The following is a 13,821-nucleotide window of genomic DNA, read 5'->3' as shown; positions in this document are numbered from 1 at the left end:
GGTTCCTTTGAGCACAAACCCTTCCTCGAACTTGCTTTGGTTCTAATGTTAGCCTTTTGTTTATGCTCATTTCTGCTTGTTTTTCCTGTTGGTTAGAAAAGCTAAAACTGCATGAGTAAAAGAATCTGCTAAGAAAAGTAAATGTTAATAATCGCACAAATAGATGTTCTAAATTTGGTCTATTTTGAGGGTCCTTTGGTCACATGCAAGATGACGCCAGAATCAGGCCTTGTCCACACGTAGGCGGGTATCTGCTAAAACAAATATATTTTTATACGTTTTGGCCTATCATCCACACGAAACCGAAGATTTAAGTCACTGAAAACTGTGCTTTTGGAAAACTGCGGCCAAAGTGAAGATTTAGGAAAACTCCGGTTTTGTGTCTGAGTGTGGACATGAATAACCGGTGATTTACCTTTTTAAACGTCACTTTTTGCAACAATTAATGCATACATGTCAGTACTAGCTGCGTTTCCATTACACATTTGCGCAAAACTTTATCTAAATTCTAGGAATTTTGAAAAAAACAATGTTTGGAAATGACACTGTTTCCATTAAATCATCATTTTGTGATAAAGCACAAACCAACTCACGCAATAAGTCATTAAAAACACGACGATGAATGAGAACAAGTATTTTTTTTTTTTGACTCACTAAAAAAGGAGCATTGCGGTGACGTCACAGCTCTGTCTGGAGAGCGTGTGTCGCGCAGAGTCTATTGACAGTCTCAGGTGAGAAACCTGTTCAGCGGTTTTTAAATGAATAACCATTCTAACAAGTAAGCTGCTGGACCTTTCTCTGTTTAAAAACACAACGAGATCCATTTAAGTTTCTGTCCCTATTTTGAAAAAAAAGTGTTTCCAAAACAGTTCTGTGAAAAATGTCTTTTTCGATACGCCTCAAATACCACGTCCTCTAAGCGCAAAAACTTTTTTTTGAAAAATGCGAGTTTTTTCGAAATTGTTGTGTTTCCATTAGAATTTATCGAAATTCCAATTTGCAAAATTTCAGAGTTAATGGAAACACCGTCAACTACTGTTCTGACAAGCTCATAACCGCGTCCAAGAGCGCAGGTATGCGGGGACGTGTGGATGGAATTATTTTTAAAACGATCACGTGTGGACGCAACACTTTTTCTTTTTCTGCTTTTTCACTTTTTTTTTTCCAGAAGCGGAAAACTTGCAACTGTCTTAAATTTTCATGTCTGAACTTTCAAAAATTGTGCTGCTGAAGATTTCCCCGTTTCACATTTCATGTCAAAAATGGACGCGGCGCGGTTTACCCTCGCAACGGAGGAGTCTGTATCCCTCCGCTTGGAGGGGGGATCTTAAAAAATATATATATATATTTCGGACACTACTTGCGCTACAAATGCCCCTTCAAATGGATGGGTGGGGTGAAGGGAAGAATTCAGATTGGGCCAATGTCAAGAGAATTAACTTATTGTGGTAATAAAACAAAAATGTCATGTCGAAAGAGGTTTACAAAAATAATACCATTATCTTTAAAAATATCAGTTATTCATAAATACTCATCCTTTTTATGCTACAACAAAAGAATTCATTTTTACAACTTTAAAAAAAAAGATATGAATCACATTTGATTAAAAATGTTAGAGTTCTCAAGATATTAAAGCTAAAGTCACTAAACTTTCTCACATGACTAATCACCTATATTTACTACAAAGTGTTTCTTTTTAGGTAATAGTTACTCTTTTTACTTGAAATACTTAAAGCTACTTTACAGAAGTGCTCTGTTCAAGTGTTAAATGATCAAAGAAGGTTAGTGAAATAAAAATAGGGACCAACCAGAATCTGTGCTCATTTTTGCAAAGTGTTTCAAAAGTATCAGATTGTGACTTTATATCGGCAGATGGTCTGAATCGGATCAGGCCTAAAGAAACCTGATCGGGACATCCCTAAAAGCTATGAGGTTTACTAGGACATAGTTTCTGGATAAGCCGCTGCAGAACCAAACATGGCTGCACTTTAGAATAGAATACAACTGTTGATCCCTTCATGGGGAATTTAGTTACCATAGTGCTCTATTGAAAAAAACAGTAAATACAAAAAAATGAATGCAGTCATAAAGTCCTTTAATGCATTTCAAACGTGTGACTTTGTATCGTTTGTGCTCTTTAGCTGTCATTTTCTGTTTGGTCTGAGCAGAGCGTTGATGTCTTTTCCCTTTAGGAAACTGAAGAGGGCGTGATTGCATATGAAGACTGTGGGGTGAAGCTCACCGTGCCATACCACATTAAAGACCTAGAGGGTGGAAGTCAGCCTCAAACTGGAGATAAGGTATCTCTAAAACATGGAAGGGTTCAAATCAGGATTTAGACGTGGGGTTTTTCATGTTTGAGTCTCCACATTTTAGCCCAGCATCTGACTCGGGTTTGTCCTCTAGGTGGAGTTCTCCATCAACGAGGTGAAGCGAACCGGCCAGCAGAGCGCCGTCTCCATCAGGGTTCTAAACCGAAACACCTCCAACGCCAAGAGACTGCATGGATTCGTGGCTGCACTCAAGGACAACTTTGGCTTCATTGAAACAGCCAATCATGACCAGGAAATCTTTTTCCACTATAGGTTCGTTTTAGTTCAAACCGTGACCTCAAGAGCAGCAAACAAAAAAGGATTTCCATTTTGTTTTTCTGATTCTTAAGGAAGTTTTATTTTGAAAACCACCGGATTCTGTCCTCCACATCACTCCATGGATTACTCCTGTTGATGTCGAGTTGTTTGCCTCGGTTACGTCTTAAATTCATCCGCTACCATCTATAAAAGCTAACAAAGTTCACATCTTGATTTCTGAACTTATTTCCTGCTAAAAAAACAAATCATTTGTTTTTGCTAAACCACTTCAAGACTAAATCACGGCTTGTTTGGAGTGCTTTGATGCATCAAGGGGGTTAATAAAAAACACAAACCTCTTTGGAAAGTTTCTTTTGATCTAAAAAAAAAAAGTAATCTGAGCCTTAACTTTTTTATTTTTACAAATAAACCACCGTCATTGAATCTCCATATGTAAAATATCTGGAGAAAGTTTCCAACATTTTTTAACTGAAATTTATGTAAGAATTTCCACTTCCAAAATAGATTTCCAGAAGCTTTAAAAAAAATTAAACATCAACTTTGGCCTCGTCTGGACCAGACTGTGGCCTGAAAAAGGGAGTAAATCTGTGATTGCCACATGCAAAGAATGGGTCATTTATACCCAGATGTGTTTCCTCCTCAGTGAAATGTGTGGAGACTTGGATAATTTGGATCTGGGTGACACTGTAGAGTACAGTCTGTCAAAGGGAAAAGGAAACAAAGTCAGCGCCGAAAAGGTCACCAAAGTGGCTGCAGGTACCAGAAGTTTTCATTTATTCATGACCTTTTTTTTTAAAAGAACTGTCTTTTTGTTTGTATGAAGTCTGATAACGAACACATTTGTAATGTTCTTCTTTTCTAAAGTGAACGGGATTGGCGAGGATATCGGCGCAACAATTCTGACGGGAAAAGTGATTCGTCCCCTCCGCAGCGTGGACCCCTCACAGGCCGAATATCAGGGGCTCATTGAAGTCGTAGATGAAGGTCGGTGTCACCAGAGCAGCTGTAGTTGTTCAGACTTCCTTCTCTTGACTCTTTTTGCTCCTATTCTCCGCTCAGCTGGAGGAAAAGGACAGTCTTACCCCTTTGGAATCATGGGAATGTCAAACAAGGGAGACTGTTTGCAGAAGGGAGAGTTTGTGAAGTTCCAGGTTTGCACGATTTCCCAAACTGGCCAGATGATGGCGTGCAACGTGGTTCCTCAGCGCAGGGCTGTGGTGGAGTGTGTCAAAGACCAGGTATGCTTGATTTCTGTCTAAGCCAGGGGTGACCACTAGATGGTTTAATCCGGCCCAGTCATGAAGAGAAAAAAATATAACGATGCTAAGCAAAAAAGTAATTAATTGCAAATCTTTAAAAATCGCCTTTGTTTTGTTTTGTCTTCTGTTGCAGTATTTGCCAACCACTTACCTGCAAATAATCACAATATGAAATCACACAAAATTGTACATTTAGAATGTTGTTTTTAACCATTTGGGACCTAGGGTCTTAAACTCAGTTTTGTCTATATTTTCTGATTTCAAAGACTACCTGCTGCTTGTTTATTATCATTTTAACCAGCACAACCTCTATGTGAGTCTACCTTTTATTTTAGTTATTTTTCCATGTTGTATTCACACACTAGATGCAAAATCATGCAAAAACAGAAAATTCCATCTGGAAAAATGGGATTCATTTTGCTGTTGAAACCCCAAAAACATTTAACAAACTGTTTATACAATATAGAATGAAAGTTTTAGGTCTAATTTTATTAAAAACAACAAAAATAAAATTTGCCAACAAACTAATTAACATGTTTTTGAATGAAAATACAAAAAAATCCAGGCTAAAGTCCCACCAGGCAGCCCATACAATAAGAATTTCTCACTGCTGTCGATTTGACATTTTTCCTGGAATTCTGTTTTTTTTTTCAGCTTTTACTTTCTTTCCTCATACAGTTTCTTTATTGCGTTTATGAAAAATAGTAAAACATTTTTTTGGTGGAGAATTCTGATCCAGCTGTATTTCACGTCAGCTCGGTTGGAATCTACACAGGTGGGGGCGTGTCTGTCCATTCTGAACTGCTTGCCTTCTGCAACGTTGGTGGACGGGACTTTTGCAGAGAAAAGCGGAGTTTCCGCAATTTTTAGACAACGCCTGTGCTCATTATTGTGGAAAATTCATGTTGATCTCCCCATCCCCAAATAGAATAATGGCTGTTTTACTCGCTGGATTTCTAATAGCAAACAGCTCCGTTTAGCTCCGCCCCCATAGTGGCTGCACTACTGTTGCTGCATCACAGCCCTCAGATTGACTTTTGTTCTCCGCCTTATTTATTAAAATAAAAGATCCCTTTTGTCCAAATGATCTCTTTAATTTAATACATTTTCAATCACAGAATGTAAAAAAAAGTTTACGCCCATTTTTGACAGTTTCATTACTCTGATCTCACGCAGGACACCTGAGGTCGTTAATACATAATTCATGAATATGTATTATTAATCGTCGACATTCCCAGCCCTACAAAAAAAATCAAGTTTTTTGCCCATTTTTTTTACAACTTATGGTTATTTAAAGAAATTTCTGCAATATGCAATTCTGTCACTATGGGAAGCAAAGCAAAAGAAATGCTGGCATAACAAGAGATGAAATAAACCACATTTCTTTGCAAGTGCTACCACGTCTGGGTAAGATACAGTTAGGTTCCTGCCAGCCTCACTGCTGTTAAAAATGATCAGGTGTGACGTCACAATTACCATAATGTTGTTGTCAAAAAGATAATTGTTTGAGATTTTTTTTTCCAATTGAGAAAATACAAAACAAAAATAAAGCGACAGATAACAAGCTGACCATAGGTTATTTTGTTCTTATGTTCCTGGTCCCGCCCACTTGAGATCAGACTGGTTGAATGTGGCCCCCAAACCAAATCACTGACACCCCTGGTTGGGCAGCACAGGCTTGAGATGTGTCTGTTTCCTCTCCTCCAGTTTGGATTCATTACATATGAGGTGGGCGACAGCAAGAAGCTGTTTTTCCACGTCAAAGAGGTTCTGGACGGCCTGGAGCTCCAGACTGGTGACGAGGTGGAATTCTCTGTGGTTCTCAACCAGCGCACAGGAAAATGCAGCGCATGCAGCGTACGCCGAGTCAGGTGAGGTCGAGGACGACTGCTGCAGTTTCAGCTGTGAGCAGAACCAGCTCCGCGTGTTTCTCACACTCGTTCTTGTTATCGGTTTTCAGTGAGGGGCCTAAGCCGGTGGCGACGCCGCGTCCGGACCGCCTGGTGAACCGGCTGAAAAGCATCACTCTTGACGACGCCAGCGCTCCTCGCCTGGTCATCCTGAGGCAGCCTCGCGGTCCCGACAATTCAAAGGTAGGCGACTTCAGTGGGGCGGCCAGTCTGAATGTTAAAGGGTAATGCTGAACAGGACAGGTGGAAACAGACTCAACTCTCAGCCCAGATTTGAAAAATGCCAAAAGAAGGGGCGGGGCTAGGAGGGGCGTGCTGAGCAGAAGAGGTGTGGTATGGATATGTGATTAGTTAGTTTAGCTGGAGGTAACTAAAAGATCTTTTTATTAATGTCTCGATGAAAATAAATGAAGAGCCAAGTTCAGGAGGCCCAAGCAGGCTGCGTCCCCCTTCCACAGCCGCTCTCTGTCTGCCGGCCACCCAGCTTTCCAAGTGCTGGTTTACCGAGCAAGCAAGCTCTGTCATTCTCGTCATAGCGGGGCGACCTCCACCGCTCAGTGTCAGCATCACAGAGTGAGCTCCGCCGTTTTCTGTCGTGGGGTGAGGTCCAACGCTCTCGGTATTAGCTCCGCCCCCTTCTGCGTCGTGGGGTGAGCTCAAACGGTCACGTGGTGAGCTTCAACTCTTGAGCATGTTGAGTGTTCAAAGATGGGCAGGGCTTTTATACTGGAGCTAGAGCATGATGACGTGAAACTTCTTGGACCAGTTGACCAATCAACAAAACTGTAAAACCTCGTTTTAACCTGTAGAGGGCAGCACACAGGTGGTTTTAAACTATAATTTAGGAATTAAACAAGTTTATTTTAAGTTATCAAACAAGAGAACACTTTTAAAGTCCTATTTATAGAGATCAACAGCAAAAAAAGAAGTTGATTTAGGGTTTAGCTACCCTTCAAGTCGATAAACGGATGAGTTGAGATGTGGCGCGGTGAGCACCAGTGTTTTTGGGCGCCGTGGCGAAGTATGCAATGTTTCCAGAGTTCAAATATCTGTCCCTTTTTATAAAGAATTCACATCAGCCAATCGGTTATTCTAGCTTGGCCTATGACATGTTGATGATGTAATCCACATGTGTCAAAGTCGAGGCTCCAGGTAATTCTATCCGGCCCTCCAGATCATTTTATTTTATTGTCAATAATGACCCGATGTTATCTTGAGCTCATTTCTAACTTGTATAATGTTGACAAAATATATTTTTATGGAGAATAAAATATTGAAAGTTATTTAAGTTAAAGTTTATTTATTCTGGAATAATATTCCTGCCTTTTTATTATTCAGAATTATCTTAAAAAGTTACAGCTTTAAATTTTTTTAATTTGGCAATCTGCTAGCTTTTTGAAATATTTTGGTATTTACCAAAAATCTTTAGGCTATTTTGGAGTTGAGCTAATATTTCAGCTATTGGCTAGCTGTTTTGGCTAATTTAGGGTTTTTTTTTTTTTTTTCGGCTGTTTTGGAGTTAAAGTAATATTTACAAGCTTGCTTTTTTTTTTGATTATTTTGGCCTTTTTTATTGTTTTTTTAGGCTAATTTGGCATTTAGCTAATATTTTAGCTGGCTATCAGCTTCAGCATCTTCAGCTATCAGCACTAGCATCTTCAGCGGCCAAATTCAGCTTACAGGATTCACACTAGTGTTATCACAGGTAATGCTATATATCTAGTTCATAATTCTGTTTAAAAGTTAGTTTTAAAAATGTAGTTTTAGAGTGTTCAATAAATGTTTCCTGTTTGGCCCATGACCTAAGGTGTGTTTTGGATGTTGACCCCTTGTGTGATTGAGTTTGACACCCCTGGGTTAATCAGTGGGTGGAATCCAAAACCACATGGAGGAGAACCTGATCGTTCTCCTGAACTTACATATTTTTCTTATTTGTATGAAGGTCTGTGAACAACCTTTAACAATTTAGTTCTGCAGCTGCCGTAAACTGCAGATCTTTCATCGGCGTCGACCACTTATTTTCACACAGCCGCGTTTTAAAGTCTGTGCTAGATCATCCGATCCACGCTGATTGTGTATGGCAAGCGAAAGCGGTCAAAAATCATGCTACTTATTCTGCCTCATGAAGTCAAATGTTGTTGGGATTTTTTTTTTTTTTTTTTCAGTATTCAGACGAATACATCTGTTAATGAATATTTGGTGCGTTCCTATATAAAAAAAGGTTTTAATTATTTTTATTTTTCCCTCTTGACTAATGCGACATAGGTAGTCATCAAACTGGGTCACAGAGGTAGAAGTTCTGCTGAAAGCGCTCCTTCAGAGTTAGCTCCTGCAGTAGAAGCTCAGCGTACTGGGAGAGTCTGAATGATGTCATGGAGACGGGATTACTGATGCTTTTGTAGAACTCTTTAAAATTAATAAACCTGATCTCTCAACATTATCCGAGTTTTCCATAATGAGCGATGGGCCAAACTCTTGTTGGTACCTCCTCCCACACGCATCAGGTGCCACGGGTTTGTAAACATGCTATTGGATGAATTTTCCACACTATTTGGGTTTGGTGTGAATGAATCTCGACTCTGAGCCAAGAGTTGACCTTGAAGGTTTAAAGATGCTCACAGAGAAGAGCACAGCTAGAACTGACACGTTTGTTTTCTTCTCCTCCAGGGCTTCAGTGTGGAACGCAAAACCCGCCAGCCTGGAGTGATCGACTGAGCAGAAGCTCCTGCTGCATCTTTGCTTGAAAGCTGTCCTTAGAGGCTCCAGCAGCAGAAACTGGAATTTGATTTGATGCTTGCACACCAGTTAACCCACAGACGTGTGCACACATGCAGCCGTTGGTGTGTCAGTTTGGCCATTATGCATCCCTGCCAGGGAACTCTTCTCGTTCCACCGTTCCCTACCTCCCTTCCATGATTGAATCGGTAGTACCACACTGCAGCCTCCGCGGGTTCCTGAGAGTGTGTGTGCGTGTGTGCGCGTGCGTGCGTGCGTGCGTGTGTGTGTGCGTCATGTTCCCCAGAGGTTAATTAAGTGTGATTGAGGGATTTGTTTCAGATTGTCCTTTTCCAAATTGGCGTGATGACTGTGGCTTTCCGTGTCTTGACCTCTCGACCAGGCTTTGTCTGGAATTCTGCACCTGTAACCTGTCTGAGCCCCCACGCTCCATTCATGTCCTTCATGCTGTGTCACTCATGGAAATCTAGTATTTTATCAAACTCGAGCTTTCCTACCGAATGCATAGATTGGAATCGGCTCCTTCAGCTGAACGCCAGGACTCTTCTCTGCTCGCTTTTTTGAGCAGTTTTAAATGCTTGACTGAGGAGCTGAAGTAAAAGCATGGAGTTATGTACTGGAGGGGGATGTCAAAGTAGTTGCTATACTTGATGCTGACATGCCCCCCCCTGCCCCCTGTGATTTTTCTCTTTCAGGTGCAGAATTCCTCTTTGCATCTTATATTTGCAATTCTTTTATACTCTTTTTCATTTCTGCACATTATTTTTGTTGTTTTTTTTTGTTTTTTTTTTCTTTTTTGGAAACTCAGTCTGCTATATTGAACGTTACAAATAAGGTGCCTACTACTAGCAAAGTTAAATAAAAATCAAAATAAAAGTAAGATGTCTCCTCTGTTCCTAGCACACCGCCAACATATTCAAAACAATCTGAAGGTGGCTTTCCCCCAGTAGAATGACTATATGCATCCCAGAAATGTGGGTTCATCTATACTGTATGTAATGTGTGCTTTTTCTTTTTTTCCCTCTAATAAAAAGATCAAATATAATACATTTAATTTAAAGGAGAAATGTAAAAAAATAAAATAAAATAAATTCACTTTTGAAATTAGGATATTAGTTTTTGCTCTAGAGAGATGATGTTCCTCTGCACGACGAGTTACAGCAGAAACTCCTTCCTTTGGACTTCTCGGGGTTTCGGTTGGACGGCGTTCAGAGGTTCCCGTGTCTTTTTTTTTTTTTTTTCTTTTTTTTTTTGTTTATGGTCTTGAATGAAACAATTGAATAAAGGTTTTATGAAAACGAGGACCCGCTTGCCTTTGTTTCCAAAAATACTAAAACCTCAAGTATCACAAAGGTCTTAGTCCTAACCATTTACTGTGTAAGACTAATGAACTGATTAACTCCGCCCCCTAGCCTTCCAAACAGGAAGTATCCAATAACTCCAAGAAGTTAAAATCCCTTGGACTAGTCATTTCATTGGTCAGAATAACCTTTCATGATCTGATTTTCTGTAGTTCAAGTTATAAATTGACCAATCACATGGCCCAATAAAAGTAGGCGGTGCCTGCTGTCCCCTGATGTTCAGTTTTCATGTGCTAGGGGTGTGGCCTTTTAAAAAACTCACTCCTGATTGGCCAAAGTGGTTGCTATATAAATATTGACTCAGATCAACTCTATAGGTGTGTTTGAGATCACCCAGCGCCTCGCCTGCATCGTCGGCGAGACTAAGCTGCTGCAGGAGGGGGCGGAGAAAGGCGCCTGAGATGAGGGCGAACGACGAGACTGTACGAGAACAAGGAGTTGGGGGTTGTCCTTAACATTCGGCTGAAAGTGAATATGCCACTCCTTCTAGTATGATTTGTGCTGTTGTGTCTTTTATGTTATTTTTAACATATTTTAGAGTAAAACTGTTAATAAAATAGCCGTGGGATTCATTGCATGTGCACTGTCCCAAATAAATAAATTAAATTAAATTAAAGTTGAGTTTTAGAGGCAACAATAACAAATATAACCACAGATTATTTGAAATCTTGTTTATTTTTTCATCAGTGATTCACTACCTTCCAGAAAAAGTAAAAAATTCACCGATGTCCTCCATTTAGCGCCAGTTATTTTACACCGAACTACAAGAACTGTGTGGACACCGTTTCCCACAATGCATTGTTTTGTAGTCCTCAAGGCGGAATGCAGCCAGCGCAGTACCTATGGTACCTGGCTGCGCTGGCTTAGGAAGGCGCCTTGAACCCGCCCCTTTCTCGTGATACTTGGTGACGGCGCACATTTGACGTCAGTGCAAGAAACTAACCAACATGCACCGCAATCCAGGCCATCTGCGCAGCGCCGGGTCCGCTTGGATGATCTCAAACACACCTAAACCAATCACTGTGTATTGACTGGTTCCAACATCTCGCCGTCCGTATTGTGAAAAAACGGAGTTGACTTGATTTGGTTGGAGCCTAAAAAGAGTTATTTTCTTTGGATGACGGATAAGCCGAATCGGAACGACTCTTCTCCGCCCACATTTAGCTCTCTAAACAGATAGTTATGGAAAAATAGTGTCTTCAAATTCAGATGTCACTCTCACTCGATGATGTCATCAGTAGTCGCCGGTCATCTACGTTTGGGCGAAACTGCCAGCACTAGGAAAATTCATAACTTTGGTTTTATAATTTTAGAAAGTCGTGCAAAAACAAAAAGTTGCTACTTACATTTAAATGTAAACGTCTGTGCTTCAGAGCACACCCACGAGAAGAAATGTGTTTCTCCTCACAGCGCCATGCGGAACGTCTCAAGGCTAACTATTTCAGACACCCCTACCCCTCTAAATGCCCCTACCATTGGAGGGATAAGGAGAAGTAGGAGTGAAGGAAAAATTTGGATTCAGCCGTAGACTGTATAGGACAAAGTGAGTGTGACATCGCCATTAGAATACGCCTTACTTCCAGCTCTGGCAAAACAACGACAATTCAGTCTCCAATTTTCTGCGATATGGGAAATTGGAGCAAAACAACAGTGATTGGTCCGAGTCGGTCTGAGTCGCATTCCTGTTTTTTTCTTTTTCTAACTTGTCCTGTCCAACAGCTGCAAAGAGATCAAGGATGAAGGCCTCTTATGTTGAACAGATTTTACTTTTAGTAAAAGGGTTATGAATCGTCCGACACACTAAATGTATATTTATATAATATTAATATTACTAGATTTATATTATTACCTGCAATAATGAAAGTGTGAATGCTGTGAGCTAAACGTGGCCACTGATGATACCAGAGCTGATTGCTGAAAATGCTCAAGCTAATCTGATATTTGAAAATACTAAATCTGAATGCTTGGCAAAATATTAGCTAAATGCAAAATTAGCCAAAAAAAGGGAACATGTTTATTTTTGCCAAATCAGCTAGCATAATGCTAAAATATTATCTTAACTCCAAATTAGCCAAAAACTGGAAAAAGTCTATTTTTGACAAAACAGCTAGCATAATACTAGAGCATTAGCTAATCTCTAAATTAGTTTAAAAGTAACTGGAAAAAATGTCTAATTTAGCAAAAAAACATCCAGCATGTTGCTCAATTAAAACCTAATTAAGAGAAATGTTTATGCACATGATTGTCTATCTGCATGCTGTGGGGGGAAAAATCATAGAGAACACTTGTACAACATGTAAGGGGGAGCAGGTGAGACTCACTACGGATCTTTCATTTCTTAACCTCCCCCCCAAATCCTGCAGACTGTACAAGGAGCCCAGTAGTGTTGTTCAAGTGATATGTCTGTGCTCCTTGTTGCAGCCTGATTGCTAGAAATGAGGAACTTAGAGTGTAAGTCCTACAGGCACTTACAGATCACGTGCACACCCCGTGTGTGCAGGATTTGTACGGTCAGTAAGGGTCCAGTCCTTATTAATGACTAGAGTGAGGTGTAAGGACACCGTACGACAGCATCACCCGTTCGACATAAGTGTGTGGAGCTTCCATTATTCTTACCAATACTTCATGATACACTGCCACACACGTGACAACGGTACGCTCCATTTTCATTATTTCCCTTAAGGTGGTCGTATGAACATCCAGGGAACTGAAGGCACACCTTAAGATGCAGCCGCTCCTCTAAAAACCTGCAGCGTCCATATGGATCAATCCCCCATGCGTGTACCTTGAAGACAAACTATAAAAAGATTTTCACATCCCTGATAACTTGAAGAGGTCTTGTTTGCTCTATGCTTCTCCAGAATACACAAAATTTCAAATACTGAGCAAAACTTTGATAAAAAAAAGTCTGATCCTTTATCAGTTTAAAGCACATATAATCTTAAACTGTCCGGCGCTGCACTGGGATTATCCAGAATGCCACAAGGCGTCTATTATTTTGAAAGGGAATCATACGAACTTATGTCAAATGCAAAAAAGAAATTTCACATTTTGAGAAAATGCTGGTTTCTATGTATATTTCTGTTTTATTCAAGAAGCATAATTCATATTTATTATTAAAAAATACACTGTAATGAACACACAGCAGTATCTACTTTTGGGCGACTTTGCAGCTCCAGCTTAGTTTAGATCAGTAGGAAACAAGCCCAAATGGCTCCTACTGTTAAAGGTTTATGGAGAGAAAATAGACTCACTCCGATTTATGGGTGCATAATTTTTTATTTCTGCGTAATTAGGATTTATCCCTGTGTATTCTTGATTTATGAGTGTGCCATTTTGTGCCACGAACTTCGATTGTGAATAATATCCAGGGAAACTTGACATTTTCCCACATTTTCTGGTTGGCAAATGTGGCAATTCCAGGTAGTACCGGCCCTACGATCTGCGGGTGTTTAGAAGGGTCCGCCGCCACGGCTGTCCCCGTAACTGTGACCAGCACTCGGGAGCCCCGTGTCAGAGGAGCTGTTAGAAGAGCTGCTGCAGATCGGAAGAGCTCTTTCCTGGAAATATATTTATTTTTAAAGGGAGAAATGTTTTAAAAACGTTTATTTAGACTTTTCTATATTAATTATCAGGAATATCTTTTTAAGAAAGTAGGAAAATGTCAAGTTTTACAGGATATTCACAATCAAAGTTCAAAACGGCTGATAATAAACAAGCATTCTAGTAGTATTTAAACGCATCACCTATGGACGAATCGGTGAGACGTGAAAAGAGAACTGTGTGCGTAAGAGGTGATCCGTGCATAATTTTTAAAGATTTGCGTGTGTAATTAGTTTCAAGCTGTTGTAATTTTAATTTGTGCATGTGTAAATTCTATTTAGTTTTTTTTTTATTTCGTAATTTAATACTTGTGCACAAAACATATTATATGAGTTACAAATCAAGAAATACACATGCACAA

At 40.0% G+C, this 13,821-nt stretch overlaps 1 protein-coding gene across 8 annotated transcripts in view; it reads left to right on the top strand.

Annotated features, from left to right (window-relative positions):
* csde1 (cold shock domain containing E1, RNA-binding) overlaps positions 1–9,798 on the top strand; it is a 27,967-nt gene extending 18,169 nt beyond the window's left edge. For 7 of the 8 annotated variants that reach the window (XM_024293718.1, XM_024293715.2, XM_024293714.2 and 4 more), the window contains 8 exons: positions 2,193–2,300; positions 2,407–2,585; positions 3,235–3,347; positions 3,456–3,575; positions 3,651–3,829; positions 5,558–5,721; positions 5,811–5,943; positions 8,428–8,613. In XM_024293718.1, the coding sequence (XP_024149486.1) occupies positions 2,193–2,300; positions 2,407–2,585; positions 3,235–3,347; positions 3,456–3,575; positions 3,651–3,829; positions 5,558–5,721; positions 5,811–5,943; positions 8,428–8,475 (1,044 nt within the window). In that variant the 3' untranslated portion in view covers positions 8,476–8,613. Of the gene's footprint in view, positions 1–2,192; positions 2,301–2,406; positions 2,586–3,234; positions 3,348–3,455; positions 3,576–3,650; positions 3,830–5,557; positions 5,722–5,810; positions 5,944–8,427 lie in introns of all 8 variants that reach the window. The other variant, XM_024293716.2, reaches the window with a different exon arrangement.
* Positions 9,799–13,821: the final 4,023 nt, after the last annotated feature.

Source organism: Oryzias melastigma, linkage group LG7 (assembly GCF_002922805.2).
Source record: "Oryzias melastigma strain HK-1 linkage group LG7, ASM292280v2, whole genome shotgun sequence".
In the NCBI taxonomy this organism is placed as follows: Eukaryota; Metazoa; Chordata; class Actinopteri; order Beloniformes; family Adrianichthyidae; genus Oryzias; species Oryzias melastigma.
This window is presented reverse-complemented; position numbering and strand designations above follow the sequence as displayed.